The following is an 18,549-nucleotide window of genomic DNA, read 5'->3' as shown; positions in this document are numbered from 1 at the left end:
ACTTGGGTGATTGCGTCACGCGCTGCGTTGTTGGCGGTGCATGCACAAGCACAATTGACAATTAGCAAAACGAGTTACTCAACACACGCGTCAATAATAGCGCTGCGTTTTAAACAACGTTTTAAACAATGTCCCTTCAAATTTCGATTTAAAGCTTTCGTGACTGCAGGGATTCATCTTATTGGTTCTTTCGGTAAATTCACGTAGAAGGGAAATAATAAAATAATAAAAATAAACCATAATAAAATAATTCTCACGACGTTTCGGCCACAACGCAAGCAGCCGTCCTCAGGTGAAGAACAGGTATGTTGGAAAGACAGCGTCTGAATGAACACCACCAATGTCCCTTCAAACTCGCGCCACATTAAGAAGTCCTTTGAAGATGGGACACTGCCCGAAACGTCGATTATTGTTTCCCCCCCCCTCCCCCTTTTAAGGTTGCAGTGTTATTGCTGTGACGTCATGCGTGCGCGTGTTCTGTGACTGTTACGTCATCGTACGTTTCTCGTTTGATTACGTCATTAATTTAACAGATTAATGTAACTGAGATGTGACGTCGTGCGAACACACGCGTATCTAAGGAGACGTCATCAGTTTCAAAGAAAAGTGAGATGGTGATGTCATGTCAGCAACATTGTCTGGTCCCATTGTTTACATATAATCTGTACTTGAGATGTGACGTCATGCAAGAACACGTGTGCAAACCGATCTGTTTACAAATGCAATCTTGCACATTAGATATGACGTCATTCTTTAGCGCACAAGTAGTGCAATGAAGTCATAAATGTATTTTGGATGAGGAGCGAGCACGCGCATGGAGCACATGACGTTGATCCGCGTAGAAATAACCGGCCAAATATCAGAATATGTTCTAGATCTCAAGCTTTCGTGACTGCAATAATTCATGCTCTTAGTTTGTTTCGGTAAAGTCACGTAGGTAAAAATAAAAAATAAAAATAATATATATAATGATAGAAATAAAAGAATAAATCACGACGTTTCGGAGGCAACACAAGCTTCCTTCATCAGGTGTAAAAAGGCACAGCAAAATACCTACAGTTATTTAGCTCTATTATTATTTCGATTATTTTTAATATTTATTTTTAGTTTCACCTACGTGACTTTTACCGAAAAAAATCTAAGAGTATCAGAATATGTATTTTAATACTCGAGTAATCCGATGAGCTATAAAGCGCTGTTAATTGTGCTTGTACACCACTGCCAACGCAGCAGTAAAGATGAGCATCACCAAACATGTGTTTGTGAATGTCAAAGGGGCCGTCCATAAATGACGTCACGCACCCAGGGGGGGTCAGACATTTGTGACGAGGGGGGGGGTGAGAAATCTGACGTCACATCAAAATGCGCAACTTTTAATAAATATAGACAACACGTTCCACTTAATTAAATAGACTTTTTGATAAATGTTTTCTCCTACAACATCAGAGTGCAGCGCCACATTAAATACGCGCTACAATGACAATAGTTTCAAGCGATTTGAAGCATGTTTTATTTTGGGGGGGCAGAGCTTTGTGACGTCATATTTGAGGGGGGCTCTGACTTTTTGTGACGTCGTGTGACGAAGGGGGGGGGGGTCAAAATTCGTCCAAAATCGCGTGACGTCATTTATAGACGGCCCCAAACGTGCGAGCGATTCGAACGCGTCACGTGCATCGCAACTTTCGTTGTCTCCGCAAGACACGCGTCTGCACGAAGCCACGCCGTGTGTGCAGGGTATGTATTTAGGGGCCGCCTGGTTACACCAGCCCACAGGGGATTATTGTGTCCGTCCGTCGTGCAGGGAGGGGCTGGGTGGGGAGGGTGGGGAGGGGCTGGGTGGGGGGTGGGAGGGGTGGGGCTGGGTGGGGAGGGGCTGGTCACCCCGTGGTGCCCTTATAAAACTCAACGTTTAACCTACTCACGCCGGTTTGTGCCCGCCCTCAGTCGGCCATATTTGCGGAATACACCACGCCGCCGTTGACCCTGGCCAATGACCGAGCAACCCAACGTTCCTACCAGCTCCCTCCGCAGGAATGTGTTTCAGGTCATGATTATTAATGAGAGGGGTTGCACCATGTTGAGTGACGTCACACCCGCTAATGGTTATTGGAGAGGGGTGCGGCATGTGGAGTGCGCGACCTTCTTGTACGTTCGTGTAAATTTCCACGCGGGCATGAATATTAATGAAGGGGGCGGGCTCTTTTAGAGTGACGTCACGCACGGATGTAGCACTTCTGCGTAGATGTATTTATTAATTACCGTCACTTTCTTAAAAGAAACGTCATTTGAAGCGACTTTTCGTGTAAAAATCCACCCACTCATGAATATTAATGAGGGGGGTGGGGTGCCTCATGCGGAGGACGTCAGGCGGGGGGGACTCATGGAGTGACGTCACGTGGGGGGTGGGACTCATGTGGAGTGACGTCACGCGGGGAGGACTCATGTGGAGTGACGTCACGCGGGGGGGACTCATGTGGAGTGACGTCACGTGGGGGGGACTCATGTGGAGTGACGTCACGTGGGGGGGTTCATGTGGAGTGACGTTACGCGGTGGGGGACTCATGTGGAGTGACGTCACGTGGAGGGACTCATGTGGAGTGACGTCATGCGGGGAGGACTCATGTGGAGTGACGTCACGTGGGGAGGACCCATGTGGAGTGACGTCACGCGGGGGGACTCATGTGGAGTGACGTCACGCGGGAGGGGACTCATGTGGAGTGACGTCACGTGGGGGGGCCTCATGTGGAGTGACGTCACGCGGGGGGGCCTCATGTGGAATGACGTCACGCGGGGAGTACTTGTGTGGAGTGACGTCACGCAGGGGTGGGCCTCATGTGGAGTGACGTCCCGTGGGGGTGGGCCCTCATGTGGAGTGACGTCACGCGCGGGACACATTCTTGGCTCATTGTTTTTTCGGTAAAGTCACGTATGTAGAAATAAAATAAAATTTCAATAAATTTAAATAAATCACGACGTTTCTTATTATAGTAGTTAAATAGCGGCTGCACCTGTGACTATTCAACTTCTGAAGGGGATTGTTTTTGCAGGTGAATTATTTTAATGCGTAAAGTTAACTAAAGTTTCCCATTAAACAAGTTAAATAGTTAATATTAATGAACGTATGAAACATTGTATTAATATTATGACGTAAATAGCGACTGGAACGGTGACCAATCACAGAGTTTCCCGTCGGTAACTCGCGCGCCGCAGTTGCCATGGTAACGGTCGAATTTGGCGGCAAAGTTGAAAAGTAAAATAAAGTTAAAAGTGAAAAGTTTCAACGGAGACAAAACGCACAAACGCTGGGAACTCGGTGAGAATCAAGCGCTCAATTATAACAACAACATTGCTAGAGGTATTTTATTCGCTGCGTTGATTAAGTGCGGTGTGTAAACTTGTAATGCGTTCTGATCGCTGGTCAAGTAAAAACAACGCCGCCCTAGGCCTTGGTTTGGGCCTAGCGAAGGCACCGCTGATTACAGCGTAAACACTCTTTAAACGTGTTCATTGCTTACATGTTGTCGTTGTTTATTGTACGTATGCAGACCAGTCGATGCCACAGCAGCTTGTGTTAAAACTAATGAATGCGTCCGCGTTGATAAACGTTAGTTTTTAGTATGTCGGGCGATAGCGAGGGCTTTTAAACGGGATAGCAGAGTTGCGGCAATAACGTTTAATAAATGTATGAACATACACACAGCAGCTGGTGTTTATACCGCTAACGCGATGTGTGTTGCTTCAGTGTTTAAGTACTGTTTAGTCTTTAAGTACCGTACAGGGTTATAGCCAAGTGGCTGATTGAAGCAAGCGGTTTAAGTTATTTTCTTCAACGCGACTTGTGTTTGTCACCATTCGATTTATTTCATAAAGCGATGTTCTTTACACGACACAAATAATTTATTATGCCACTTAATTTACAATCCATCGTTGGACGAAGGCCTCTCCGCGTCGTGTCGGTCGTTGGGGGCTATTTGGCCATACTTCACCACGCTGGTAAGTGCGGGTTGGTGAACGACATCACCCCCCCCCACAACCCCAGCTAAACTTTGTGTTGTAATGTGTCAATTCTAGATTTGAAGCTTTCGTGACTGCAAGGATTCATACTCTTAGGTTTTTTCGGTAAAGTCACGTGGGTAAAAATAAAGAATAAAAATAATAGAAATAATAATAGAAATACAAATAAAATAATAAATCACGACGTTTCGGAGGCAACACAAGTCTCCGTCATCAGGTGGGACCGTCACAGCGAAAAAACCTAAGAGTAATGTGTCAATTGTATAGATTAAAATCGGCAGCATATGTAGATAATTCGCTTGGAGCGATTTGACCGCCGCGGATTTGGAGCAACGAGGGATTCGTTGATGTGCACGAACGAGTGGGTTACGGCATGGCAGGGCTGAGCAATGGCAAACAGCGTGGAGATGTCTTCATCCAGCAGTAGATAAAATTCAGACTCGTGATGATGATGCTTCGTATAGGCGGCGTGTGTGAGGAGCGGTGGTGTAGTGGTTAGCGCGTTGCGTTACGAACCCGGCCACCCGAGTTCGATTTCCGCTCACGGACAACACCGGTGACGATTATCTGAACCGGTCCTGGGCATCCCCCAGGTCGACTCGGCCTCAATTGAGTACCCGGTGCGGTGTGTACACATCGCCACTGGGGAGACAAAGGCGGCATGGCGTGGTGCTGGCTACCCACCCCCTCGTGTGCCGTGCCGGCCTTCATAGGTGCTCGCTAACAGCGTTTGCTCCAACAGTCTGTTCAGGCTATACGGGGGAATTGTATATGTCAAAGGGCACCTAGCCTGGCACAAGAGGCCCTGGTGTGACGTCTCCGCCATATACAGCGGTTGTATTGTATAGTGTGGAGTAATGAGATGCGGACATATGCCGGAGTGAGACGTTTACTGACTGATCATGAAGGAAGGACGACATTGGGAGACCTGTTTCATGCTGTACTTTTAGTAATGGGACCCTTTTGCTAAACAAGTAATCAAACGCAGACGTTATCAAAGCATATTTGCGTTTTTTTACCACAAGTATGTGCGGTAGCACAGATATGATACCTTGTAATTGGTGTCTACTTGGTATTTGAATATCTTAACAGCTGACTTGAAACTTTCGTGACTGCAGGAATTCATTTCGGTAAAGTCACGTAGATGGGAAAAACAATAATCAAATAATAAAAATGAAAATAAAGTGAATACAACATAATAAAAACATCACGACGTTTTGATCGCAAAACAAGCAACCAATGACGACGGCTTGTGTTGCGATAGAAACGTGATTTTTTGTTCACTTTATTTTAATTATTTTGTTGTGATTATTTTTCTACCTATGTGACTTTATCTAAAGAACCATATAAAGTCTTAACAGCTGTACAGCGTTTACAGCAGATCGTGGTAAATCCTTGCTTTGTCATGAAATGCTGCCCCTTTTATTTATTCTACTTTTGTGATGACCCACGTCACTCGTGCAAATTGAGACTATCCCTGGTCTCTTGCGTTCTTAACTGGTTAAACAAATACACTTAACTTCAACTTCATTAAGCAGTGGATAAAAGACCGTGGTTGATGAGAATGATTGTTCATAATATAGGTTTTTGGGTCAGATCGCGTTATTTATAAATGTGTCGTAACCCTCCACCACCCGACACGGCCAAACAGTAAAAAAATGCGTCACGTTTTCAAAGAACAAAATAATTCACTTCTTTAGATTAAAATCGACACATTTATAAATAACGCGATCTGACCCAAAAACCTATATTATGCATAACATTGGTCGCGAAAGCCTATGTGTTATATTGATAATGATTGTATTTTGATCACGGTTGTAATTGCAGCAAAAGGGAGTTGAGCCATCCTGCGTTTTTCTGGAACTGTCGACCCTCAAATCGCGGCAATGGAGGTGGGAACCAAGGACTTGAAGGATGCTCTTCCAAGACACCATCCCATTGTGCACGTGGAGGTCATCCAGAAATCTGACAGGTACAAAAACAAAGACCCACTCCCCGTATAGCCATAACAGACTGTTGGGCAAGTAATTTTAGCCAGCACCTATAACGGCCGGCACAGCAACGAAGGGGGTGGCTTTCCAACACCAGTGTTGATGTTTACACACAGCACCAGGTACTCATTTGAGGTTGAGTTGACCTAGGGGAGGCCCGTGACCGGTTCAGATGTCCATCACTGGTGTTGGCCATGAGCGGTAATCGAACTCGGGTGGCCGGGTTCGTAGCGCAGCGCGCTAAACTGCTACACCACACGCACACACGTACATAAAGCACTCGACGTGAGGTTTTGGGTCTTGGTATCTCCGCTGATGTTTACGCCTCGATTATATCGACAGCACGGCAAAGATGGAGGTCGTGGTGTTGCACGTGATGGAGCTGCTGAAGAGGCACCCGGTGGTGCTGTCTGACATGTCTTGGGACTCGTTTGAAGACAGCTTCCTCCAAACCCACGTCCGGTCGGTGTCCATCACGGACTTGGACCTGGAGTTCAATGACCAACAGGTCACACTTTTTCCCTTCTGTCTTCTTTCTTGTTGTGTTTTTTTATTCTTATCTTTTGTCATATACGATCCAGTCATGGTTCGGGATGGGGACAAGGTGACGCACGGGGGTCAGGTCAGGGCCACTGTTTTCACATCACTCCGAGTATTTTTTTGTTTGTTTCAAGTCGGAGCGATTTTCTGCTCAAGTGAACTTTGAGGCATTGGTGCGCGCAACCATTTACGGGCCTGAGCCCCTGTGTGGAAATTTCACATTCTTGTGACAAGGGGGGCAAATCGCCCAGAATGCAGCTGATAATTGTTTGTTAACCAAATTACTGGATACACTTAACTTGGGTTATCTGTGTGCAGATTATCTGGGTTATGGATAAACCGGGCTTGTTACAAAAGGAAGATAAATACAAAAGTGTGTACGACGTTCATTTGTGTATTTTATGTACGTGCTGCTTCTATCACTTGCTGCTTCTAACTCGTGACTCGTTGACCGATGATTTTAAGAAACAAAAATAACAGACAACACTTTCTACGTCTTCTCCACCATCATACGTACATAATACGATTTTAAAACCTAATTCACATTCATTATGTACGTTTTTGCATCCACTTTGCAATCCAAATGCGCTTTCCTGGGTTGGACATTTCTCCTCTCAAGCTTTCGCCACACACTACCGTGGGCATCTTCAGGAGTTGTCTTGGCTCCTGAAGATGTTCTGCTTCATCAATGTTTTTGTTTTACCTAGGTCATCCTATCTCCGCCTCCCCCAGATCATATAGAGTCCACTGTGTGTTTACCCGCCTCCTCCCCCCCCCCCGTGTGCGCGCTATGCAGATGGTGGAGCTACTGCAAACACCTGTGGAGGTGCACGTGATCCAGCTGAATGACGAGGGGCCATCCATGGAGGAGCTGAACCAGGGTGACGAGAATCTCCCTGCAGCCCACCACTGGATCCTGCCTTCAAGTACACAGCCCTGACCCTAACACAGTGACACTAGCCCAGGCACTAACCTTTACACTGTAAGGTTAACACCCACACCGCAACACTAGCCATGTGATTATTGCACTAACATGTAAACGGACGATAATCCAACATTGATCAGCAGTGGATTTTGCCAAGAAGGATGTGCTTACTTTTTGGTTCTTTCAGTAAAGTCACATAGAAAGAACCAAAAAGCAATTCCTGCAGTCACGAAAGCTCCAAATCAAGGGTGTGCTTGTACATGTGTAGAGGAGTAGAAGAGAGTAGTGGCGTCGTGTGCGCTGTCCGGTGCGATGGCGTCACGGGACGTGGAGTCACGCGCGCTGGACAGCGCACATGACGTCACAGCTCCTCGAGGTTAAAAGGGGGTGACCCCGTGACGTAAGCGGGGTCATAGCTGGAGTCAAGGGTCGAGAGAGGGTGAGACGGGGAGCCAGGGTCAAGAGGGTAGGGATAGTGGAGATAGCACAGCGCCAGGGCTGGACGTGGCTGTGCTCCTCGGTCGGCCGTTTTGGCTGATCCCACGGCCGGCGCAGAGGAGACGGCACAGGGCAGCCGGCTGTGTCGGGACTGAGTGGGACCTGGCCCGGGACCCCCAACCCCTGGGAAGTGGTTCACCCCTCCCGTGTCTTGTGTAGCCCTTTAATAAACGGCGAAAGCCTTTAACCTCGCCTCCGTCTCTGAGTGAGTCGTCGCCAGCTCCTCAACACATGTACGAGGCAGGTGGGTTCATACTCTTAGTTCTTTCGGTAAAGTCACATAGGTAAGAAATGAAATTAAAATTAATAAAAATAAAATAAAAATCACGACGTTTCGGAGGCAACACAAGTCTCCGTCATCAGGTGGGACCGTCACAGCCAGATTTGCTGCATAAAGTGAGGCAGGGATTCAAGATGCAAGCTCTTAAATACAAGTTAAGGTCACGTGTTTTTGTTGTTGTGTAGCCGAATTCCATGGACTTTGGGAAAGTCTGGTCTACGATTCCGAGATCAAACTGCAGGTGAGCGAACGTCGCACTCTCGACACAAAATTGCAGAGAGTCTTTTTTTTTTTTAAACAGTTACGAAAAAAGTGATTGTTAAACCACAACTTGCCCTTTCGTCACAGCTGCTCAATTACGTGATGACGACACTGCTGTTCTCGGACAAGAACGTGAACAGCAACGTCATCTCCTGGAATCGCGTGGTCCTTCTGCACGGTTCGTTTTTGGCATTCGTTTTTTTTCTAACCAACGTTGAAAGCGTTAATTCATTAGCTCTGTCCGTCTGTCTGTAATGGGGGGAGGGTCAGCATAGCTTTCGTAACGATCCAATATAAACAACATTTGATTATAAAGTTACGTTGCTATTGCTAATTACCTATGACGTCGGTTTGTAATGTAACGTTATAACCGATTAAATACTTCCTGGGACAGACAGATTATGGAAAGCATTACAGAATTCAAGCCTTGTCTTTTTAAAATCAGGATCGGGCATGGAATTGTGTGCCCCCGATGCAGGAAAGCGGTGTGATGCCCCAATATTATTACTAGAGCATTCTCGGCCGTACCTTTAAATGTTTACATTTGAAACTGATTAAAGCTAAGAATGTTAATGCTGAGATCTGATAGGTCACACATCTTGTTTTCTTGTCTGTCCGCTATTTACCTTTAGGATGCGTCCCTGAAAAATCCGATTTTAGGCGAAACAACCTAAATCGAAACCTATTTTACCACTGACTTAATTAAGTAACTACACTATGGGAACCTCATTTGCCAGTAAAAATATGATAATTGCTTTTTTACCCTTCTATCTGGCAACAAAACTGACACCTTTTTACAAGGCGTCATGTTTGCATAGACCGCATCATCTGGTCCAACCCATGTGAGACTAGGCTCTAAGGAAAGCTGTCTCGGGTGTGGACCAATCAACTTCAAGGACAGTGCACATTATCAGAGTTATGTTCTTTTGTTTGTATTATGACTGCAGGTATTGCGGTCTATGCAAACATGACTCCTTGTAAAAAGGTGTCAGTTTTGTTGCCAGATAGAAGGGTAAAAAAACAATTATCTTAATTAAGTAAGTTGAGGATTCGTTCCTGGGGGTTATCTTTTTTGGTCAAAATTTCAGAAAAATTTGCAAAAACATAACCAAAGAGATACCCCAAATGTTTTAATTAATAATATACGTTAATACAGAGTACTCACCAGAGATGGTGGCTGAGATTGCATTTAGAGGCGTGGCGTAGACTGAAGGGGAGTTTAGTTACAGTGCCAAGCAGTTGTAGACACTGAGACGTGAGCACCCGCCCGGGGGCGCCATGGCGTCGCGCGTCGTAACGTATACAGCCCAAACTATTGCGTTCTTTCCTTTCAAATTTTCAAGACAGCTTTGTGGTAAATGGGGGCATTTTAAATCAAATTGCGTGCCATAATTCGTTGGCGATGTGATAGTGAAAAATAGTAAATAGGAGCGAGGACTTGATGCAAAATGATTTGCCCCGTCTTGTGCTGTTACAGGACCTCCGGGCACGGGAAAGACGTCCCTGTGTAAAGCCCTGGCACAGAAGCTCTGTATAAGGCTGTCGAAAAGGTAAGATTCTCCCATAAGGCCGTGCCCTTAATCTCACCTGAGCATCTGTTTTATGTCATCCTTATTCCGCACCTCCGCTTAGCACGGGTGGCTATGTACCGTGCGTGAGAAGTTCAACCATACCTTCGTTCATAGATGAACAGTGATTCACTTCCACCCCCTACACTTCGATGTATTCCACAATTAAGGGTCACTGTAATGTTTTACCAACACGTACTGACGAGCGTGGTCACGTCTGGTGACGCTACTACGAGCAACATGGCGGGCACAAGTGGCCTTCGTTTAGCAGTGGATTGAAAAGAGCTGTAAATAGTTTTAGATGCAACTTTATCCAATTATCGCATTGTTTTTTTTTGTCTCATTTGTACTGTCTCGTCTGCAATTTGTATTTGTTACTGTCTCCTTCGTTACATCTCATTCTACCGAGCTCGCCTGTCGTGTTTTGATTTGTCTCGTTGTTACTACACATTCTGCCTCGCTCACTACATGTCATTGCGTCTTATTTATTGTCTAATTTGTTCTGAACGTTAGCGAGCTTTGTTGCATGTGTTGCGAGTGTATGAATCCGTTTTCATTCTCTGCTTTGTCCTCCAGGTATCGATACGGGCAGCTGATTGAGATTAACAGCCACAGCCTCTTCTCTAAATGGTTCTCGGAGGTGAGCATTTCATCGCCTGTTGCACGATGCATTGTTTTTTGGGACGTCTCTCCTCGTCCCTGTATTCTTTTTCTAGTAAAATGCTGCGAGGTGGCATCACATGTAGTAATGTCATTGGCAGAAGAGGGCAGACCCTCGCTTCCCTTTAGTGTTGGGTTAGCAAATCCTTTTAACGCTGTTTCTTTGTCTCCAAAGTTTTGAACCGTACAATCCATTTGGCCAGTTTTATCTTGGGTACGTCCCTTGTAGCGATGCAATTTATTCATATTGGATCACCTTTACAAGAGTTGGTGCCCCACTGTCACAGACAACTTCGGTTGAAAATGTAAACACCTGTGTGTGTCTTTAACCGTTAGCGGGCGAGTAATTGTGTGTTACTGCTGCGTTGCCGTTTCGCAGAGTGGCAAGTTGGTGATGAAGATGTTTCAGAAGATCCAGGAGAGCATCGACGACCAGGAGGCCCTTGTCTGCGTGCTCATTGATGAGGTTTGTTGGCAGTAAAGGATACATTTATGCTGCAGTAGCAACTTGCTTATGTCTTCTTGGTTCTTTCGGTAAAGTCACATAGAAGGGAAATAATAAAATAATAAAAATAAAACATAATAAAATAATTCTCACGACGTTTAGCTCAACATCGGATTCCTTCAGCGTCTGACGCTGTCTTTCCGACAGACCTGTTCTTCAGCGTCATTGAGACGCTGTCTTTCCGACAGACCTGTTCTTCACCTGAGGACGGCTGCTTGCGTTGTGGCCGAAACGTGAGAATTATTTTATTATGTTTTATTTTTATTATTTTATTATTTCCCTTCTACGTGAATTTACCGAAAGAACTAAGAAGATGAATCCCTGCAGTCATGAAAGCTTTAAATCGATATTTAACTTGCTTATGGACAAGATCACGTCACCCCGATCCCCAGATCTCTCTGTTGGCTCCCAATTCAATTGCACATCAACTGCAATAGGGTTCTTCAACTCGTGGCCTGCTGGCCACCAGTTGTGGGCCCCAAAGGCTCCTTTGAGTGGCCCACTAGGCTATGGCACACCAAAAGGTATGGTTTATAGAAATAAACAATTTGCGTGCGGTCAGATTAGTTTGCTGCTATAAATGTCCACGTGATAAGCCACTTGGTTGAGCCGTCATTTTTTGGCCAGGTCGCTTCTGAAAAATAAGTTAATACTTCAGTGGGCTTTAGCTGGTAAGGTACGAAATAGTTTCGTTTTATTTGTATTTCTTTAAGTGATTTTTTACCTTTTCTGTACTCGACACTCCTATCGTGTTCTTGTATTGTTTGTTGTTTGAACGTTCTGACTTTGCCCCTACTGGACATGTGTGAAAAAAAAGCTTCATAGCTCATCGGATTCCTTCAGTATAATATTCTGATTCTGACACGTATAATGAAACGTCGACAAAGCACAAGTAAAAAGGGTGGAACGGGAGGGACCGAGCAAGGGAAGGAAAGAAAGGAAGCCACGAAGGGGTTTCGAAGGCACAAGGTTGAAATGGGAGGTTTTTACAGGAGACTTGAAAGCGGAGAGAGAAGACCAGGCAGAGTTGCCCAGGGAAAGGAGTTCCAGAGAGAGTGGGGGCTTCGTAGCGAAAAGAGATACAGTGTCACGAGAAGGATAAACATGGGAGATGGAGATGAGAGAGCTGTTGACGAGGATTGCAGATTCACGAGATGAAGCAAACTCCGGCCATCTCGATTACTGCCCCTCTTAACATCACGAATAGCTCCTGGCAGAATTGATATAAACATTTTTTTTTTTAAATGTGCTATGCCTAATGGGTTCGTGTCAACCCCACAGCCATTCGAGCAGGGGTTGGCAACCAAAGTAACAAGGAGAGCAATTTCTTTCGAATTTTGTAATAAACTCAATACAGTAAAACCTTGGATTGCGAGCATAATTCGTTCCGGAAACGTGCTTGTAATCCAAAGCACTCGTATATCAAAGCGAATTTCCCCATAGGAAATAATGGAAACTCAGATGATTCGTTCCACAACCCAAAAATACTGTATTCATATAAAAATGATTAATACAAAATACCTTTTTATATTTTTATTATTTAAATGTAACATAAAGTAATCAAATAAATTAATTAAATGTAACCGTGGCTGGTGTGAGGGAGACGAGAGAGAGGAGAGGAGGGTTATCGTGTAGGACGACTTTCACTTGCAGTACAGTTACTAAAGAACAGTCACTACACTTGGACACAGAATAAAAAAATGCTTTACGCACACACACACGTGGTCACAACACTATAGTAAACAGTGTACGCTCGCACGGATGTTGACTATACGAGTGAGGCACGCCGACTGAGACCGAGCATGGGAGACGATTACCCACAATCCCGCAGCGAGAGAGAGAATAACCATCGGCTCAGTTGTGATCACGTGACGCTGGGCAGACAAAGCGTATACGTACAACTCGTATTGCAAGACCTCGCTCGTTTATCAAGTTAAAACTAACCAAAAAATTTTGCTCGTCTTGCAAAACACTCGCAGACCAAGTTACTCGTCTCGTGGACACGAGACGGTGGTCCTTGATAACTAACGCCACGAAGCAGTTCTTAAGGAGCCGCGTGTTGCCGAACCCCTGTGCCGGAGGCACTCTCAGTCCCCTAAACGAACTTTCCCGCTGTGTTTGCGCTGAAGGTGGAGAGCTTGACGGCGTCGCGCTCCGCGTCGCACTCGGGAACGGAGCCGTCGGACGCAATCCGCGTGGTGAACGCGCTCCTCACCCAGATCGACCAGATCAAACGGTGAGACAGGGTCAAGCGGAACACACACTGCGAACAGTCAACGGTGAAAATGGCTTCTTTAGAATCGTAATCATCAGCAACAGCAGCATCATTATTAGTGCAATTAGCAACATCAACATCACCAATATTATCGGCAACAATAGCAGCAGCAGCATAATTTTCACGATGAACTGCAGCAGCATAAGTGCGTCTTTGGATATGCCTGTCTCGGTGTGTGTCTAAGTGCGTGCACTTGACCCAACAGCCTGTGTAGGCTATACGGGGGATTTTTGTCTTGGTTGTATTTTATCGTCTAAGTTTGTGTGTATGCCAAAGTGTGCCGTGCCAGCCTTAATAGGTGCGCGCTCACTGTACTTGCCCCAAAGAATTCTGTGTAGGCTACACGAGGGATCTTTTGCGTTTTGTGTGCGGCTAGGTACTCCAATGTGATCATCCTGACGACGTCAAACATCACGGGGAAAATCGACGCAGCCTTCGTCGATCGTGCCGACATCAAGCAGTACATCGGGCCCCCCTCGGTCTTGGCCATCTACCAGATCTTCCTGTCTTGCCTCGTGGAGCTCATGAAGGTACGAGCAGCCAGCATCGTGCACCCGAGTGCAATCGTCACCCTAAATCTGCTTAATGCTTCCGCAACTGAATTGTCCGATCGAAAGCTTTTTTTGAAAGTTGTCTGATAAAAAAACTTCCGTTACAGGAGATGCATTTTCTTTAACGTCGGTTGATATTCACGCGGGTTTGTGTTCTGATTTTTCTTTGCTTGGTGGTTCTACTTAACATTTACATATTGCTATTGTTGGTCAGCCTAGCAAGAAAGCACGACTCCCATCATGCCATGCATACATGTCATGCATACATGTCATGTGACCATCACATTGCACGTACAATGCTCTTGGCCTTGTCGAGACCACCAACTGAAAAGATGGCTGAGAACGTGGTTATTATTTAGACCACTAACACAGAAAGAGTTGAAAGTGTGGCCGTCTCAAGCAGCAGTGATACAGAACTGAAAATTGGTTTTGCACCCATTAGGACTCATCAGTGCAGTAGAGTAATTTAAGTTCAATGCCGTTACCTTGCACGCCCGCAAGCATCATCAGCAAGTTGCTCAGATGAAACTGCGATTAGCGTAGACTCTTCCATCGGGGTCAGAAGGACTACGGGAAATTTGGCGATGCCTGAACCGCTTCCGTGCGGGTGTCGGCTGCTACAAAGCACACCTCGGTAACGTGGCAGCCATCTCGACCAAGCCCAGAACACGACCTGCATCTGTGCTAAAGAGCAGACGATGCAGACGATGCTTCGCCCATCTGCTGCAGTGTCGTCTGCTAGAGGAGCCACGGTTGATGATTCAAGCCCCATTGCTCACCTTGCGTGGACCTGTGCCGCCACCCACACGCAGTTGTCGGCGACATAACTTGGGTGTGATGGACACAAAATGAGCGGATGTCTGATGTTGCCTAGAATAATCGAGAGTTGACTGTCGATGAATAAGCTGACCGGATCGAGGCTTGATCGCCGTGCATGTGTGCGAGTGCAGAAGGGCATCATCCGTACACACCAACTGCTGAGCTTCCGGCAGCTGGAGATGATGAAATTTGCCGAAACAGACATGTCGCAGCCCAGCCTGCACCTCCACACCATCGCTAAGTGAGTTCACCTCGCACCTCCTCCCAAGTCCTCAATTTGGGGGTGGCTAAGCATGCATAGGACATACTCTTAGTTCTTTCGGTAAAGTCACGTAGGTAAAAAATGAAATTTAAATTAATAAAAAATAAAAACAATAAAATCACGACGTTTCGGAGGCAACACAAGCTTCCGTCTTCAGGTGAAACTGACGGAAGCTTGTGTTGCCTCCGAAACGTCGTGATTTTTTTGTTTTTGCTTTTTTATTAATTTAATTTTTTACCTACGTGACTTTACCGAAAGAACTAACAGTATGAATCCTTGCAGTCACGAAAGCTTCAAATCTAGAATGCATAGGACACACAAATACCTCAAAGCATCCAGGATCACATCTCATCAATTCCACTACCCGCCTGCAGTGTAAGCAAGGCCCCACCCCGCAGTGACAGCTGGCCCTGTGTAGCACAACATGTGCGCAGGACTGGCCTGTAAATACACTTTAGTCTTTCAGTAGGAAGCAGTTTTATTTTGCGGTTCCTAATTCGGCGTTTGGCGAAATAAGGTCAAATTTCGCACATTTGGAGCATTACCTAGGTATACATGGCCTATTCTTTTTAAAAATGACATCACGCGATGTCTAACATCGGTTGTGAAAGACAGCTACGTATCTTTTGCTAATAGACGGGCAGTAATGAGCAGAACGGCTGCTGGGCTCAAAACACGATCCTCTGCAGTACGCGTTAAACACGCTACCACCACCACACAGCCGTGAGGTTCATTTAGATGAACTGAAGTCCGTTGATTAGGCATGTAACGATGCGTCGATTAATCAGTTCTGATGATCGTGATAGGGGGAGGGTGTCTCGATACGGAAAGAGACATGTAATGAAAAGTCCATGTCGCTGTGATAAAACTGTTTGCGTTTTTATTTTCCTTCGTTAAACGACAAAATGAAGAAAGAGCCAGGGCCTGAGTGGAAGGGTCCTGCGGAAACTCCCCTTCATCGCCCACGCGCTCTACGTCAAGGTTCGGAGCTGGATCGCACACATCTTCTTCTGCGCTAATTTCACACACAGAGACATCACACGCCTTTGGCTATAGCTCGCGCCAACGGGCACGCTTCATACGGCGTGTCCTCAGAATAACGCGGGCAGATGCACCGTCTCGTGCACAATAGGTTTCGTGGGACATATTCGGGAGATGAAAGTCGTAATTGCGAAGCTCAGTTTGGTACTGGACAGGATTGCGCGTTCAAGTTTTCGCTTGTGAATTTCAGTAATTTTTGTGTGTTTTACCTTCATCGCATTTTATACGAAAAATAATCTAAAAACGCGACAAGCAGTGTAATTGGGGTGAATGACACTTTCTAGGGATGTGGTCGTCCTATGATGGATAGACTTGTATCCCACCCCTCCCCCCCGCGAGAGGAATATCCGCCACTGCCTCAGGTGATGAGCACCACCTCAATGCTCATCTAAGCAATAATTCGGTGACTTTGGTTTGTAAGTAGTGTCAATGTAAAGTGTCAATTTTGTTCAGAAAAATACAACTTTTTATTTATTTAACCAGGTAAAGCCCACCGAGCTCTTCGGCTCTTTTTTCAGGAGCGACCTGACCACAAACGGTAGCCCAACCAAGTGGCTCGTCATCACGTGGAAATTTGACGGCAGGCGAATACTCTAAGCGCGTGTTTCTAAATGTGGAGGTTATTAAAACCGGTGGACCCGGAGAAAAATCCACGTAGAAAAGGGGGCAACCCACCATGCGAACTGGCCTGGTACTTTGAGGGTGCACTGCAGTTTGAAGGGGGTTAAAACGCTGAAACACTTGACATGTCTTGACAACAACTCGATTGTCCCTGCAGGAATCCACGACGACACTGTCATGCTTCCTGGACGCGTTGTCGCAGGCCGTCGATCGTCAGTTCACCGAGCGCGCCAATCTCGCCTAGCGGATTCGGAATTCCGGCCACAAATTAGGGGAACCGTGAAGGACACTTGCCGCATTTGGGAGGTAGCTGCGGGGGGTGTCCAGTTACCACGTGGCCGACCGTGACGAAGTCGTCTTGTTTTTTTCTCGTGTTGTCATTTAAAATCTGTAACAATGTTATTAATTTAATCTTTTTTTTCTTCAAGGGTTTGTCCAGTGCAATAATGGACATTTGTTTAAATGCTTTTATAAAATGCAATTAAAACTTGTGCACCAAAGTTTAGGTGTCCGATTGCTTAAGTTTACTACCTTCAGTCTTGATTTGAAGCCTTCGTGAACGGAGGAATCCATACTCTTTGGTTCTTTCGGTAAAGTCACGTAGGTATAAAATAAATCACGACGTTTCGGGTGCAACACAAGCGTCCATCATGCCGAGGCAGCAGGCCACGCTTTCCCACCTGATGATGGATGCTTGTGTTGCGCCCGAAACGTGATTTATTTTATTTTATACCTATGTGACTTTACCGAAAGAACCAAAGAGTATGTGTTTACCTTCAGTGTTCACGATGATGGCTTGTGTAATGGACAAGCTTCGCGATGTTGGTTGCACAACTTTATACTTGAGATGTCCTTTATTGGTATCATTCACGTCAATCCACCGCGAGATGAAGGCCTCCCCACATCAACATCCCTTGTGGTGTTAAGATTTCATAAATCATCGTGCTCCTGCACGCGAGCTAAACTTACTCCAATTCTGTGGTCTCCCTTCTTTGAGTGCGTCAACTCCTCTTGCTGCCATTGGCACCAGTTGTCCACTAACCAACATCCCCCCTTATGATGACGTCTTCAACCCAAATAAGTCTTTAATTTGCAACTGTCTTACCCACGTGTTCCTCTGTTTCTTGGTGTAATTCCCAACATGTTGCACAATTTTGTTTTGCTTTGTACAATTTTCAGTTTGTTACATTTTCCTTGTTGTCATAGCAAATAACACATATCAAGATGCAACTATTACTGGTAGGAACCTCCTGGTTACACCAGCCCACAGGGGATTATTGTGTCCGTCCGTCGTGCATCCAAAAATGGGAGGGGTCGGGCTGGTGTCTTTTCCTTATTTCGCTTTCATCCCACTCGTCTGTATGTGAGCCACATCTCTCGAAAGGCCATGGGGCTCGACGGGCCAGACGTGGCCCATGGGTCTCCTGTGCGCTATGCAGCAGCAGGTAACATGTACCCCGATGCTCACAGCACATTGGGATAACCACTGCACCTGTATGGTCATTCTAGATTTGAAGCTTTCGTGACTGCAAGGATTCATACTCTTAGGTTTTTTCGGTAAAGTCACGTAGGTAAAAAATAATAGAAATAATAGCCCCCCTCCACCGTGCCATTCCCTGGCTACCACATTCAGATAAGCCTCTTGTATTTAAGAGCTTGTCTCTTGGATTTTTCCTCACTTGATACAGTAAATCTAGCTGTGACGGTCCCACCTGATGACGGAGACTTGTGTTGCCTC

General features: G+C 45.8%; 1 protein-coding gene across 2 annotated transcripts; it reads left to right on the top strand.

Moving 5' to 3' along the window:
* Positions 1-3,235: 3,235 nt before the first annotated feature.
* Positions 3,236-17,338, top strand: TRIP13 (thyroid hormone receptor interactor 13). Of its 2 annotated transcripts, none has more exons than XM_078879655.1 (14): positions 3,236-3,313; positions 5,842-5,986; positions 6,348-6,513; positions 7,342-7,471; positions 8,434-8,489; positions 8,597-8,687; positions 9,987-10,059; positions 10,654-10,717; positions 11,117-11,203; positions 13,372-13,478; positions 13,894-14,047; positions 15,019-15,128; positions 16,061-16,130; positions 16,969-17,338. In XM_078879655.1, the coding sequence occupies exons 2-14, from the start codon at positions 5,901-5,903 to the stop codon at positions 17,053-17,055; spliced, it is 1,281 nt and encodes a 426-aa protein (XP_078735781.1). In that variant the 5' UTR covers positions 3,236-3,313; positions 5,842-5,900; the 3' UTR covers positions 17,056-17,338. The 2 variants fall into 2 exon arrangements, with proteins under 2 accessions (XP_078735781.1, XP_078735783.1); XM_078879657.1 differs by having other exon boundaries at positions 3,293-3,355.
* Positions 17,339-18,549: the final 1,211 nt, after the last annotated feature.

The sequence above is a fragment of the Lampetra fluviatilis genome, chromosome 54, assembly GCF_964198595.1.
Source record: "Lampetra fluviatilis chromosome 54, kcLamFluv1.1, whole genome shotgun sequence".
Classification (NCBI taxonomy): Eukaryota; Metazoa; Chordata; class Hyperoartia; order Petromyzontiformes; family Petromyzontidae; genus Lampetra; species Lampetra fluviatilis.
This window is presented reverse-complemented; position numbering and strand designations above follow the sequence as displayed.

What these genes read in the sequence shown, in the direction of transcription:
- TRIP13 (XM_078879655.1), top strand. Translation starts at nt 5,901, where the DNA reads ATGGAGGTGGGAACCAAGGACTTGAAGGATGCTCTTCCAAGACACCAT. An exon ending in TCGCGTGGTCCTTCTGCACG is followed by an intron (nt 8,688 to 9,986) that starts GTTCGTTTTTGG and finishes GTGCTGTTACAG; the next exon opens with GACCTCCGGGCACGGGAAAG. An exon ending in TCTGCGTGCTCATTGATGAG is followed by an intron (nt 11,204 to 13,371) that starts GTTTGTTGGCAG and finishes TTTGCGCTGAAG; the next exon opens with GTGGAGAGCTTGACGGCGTC.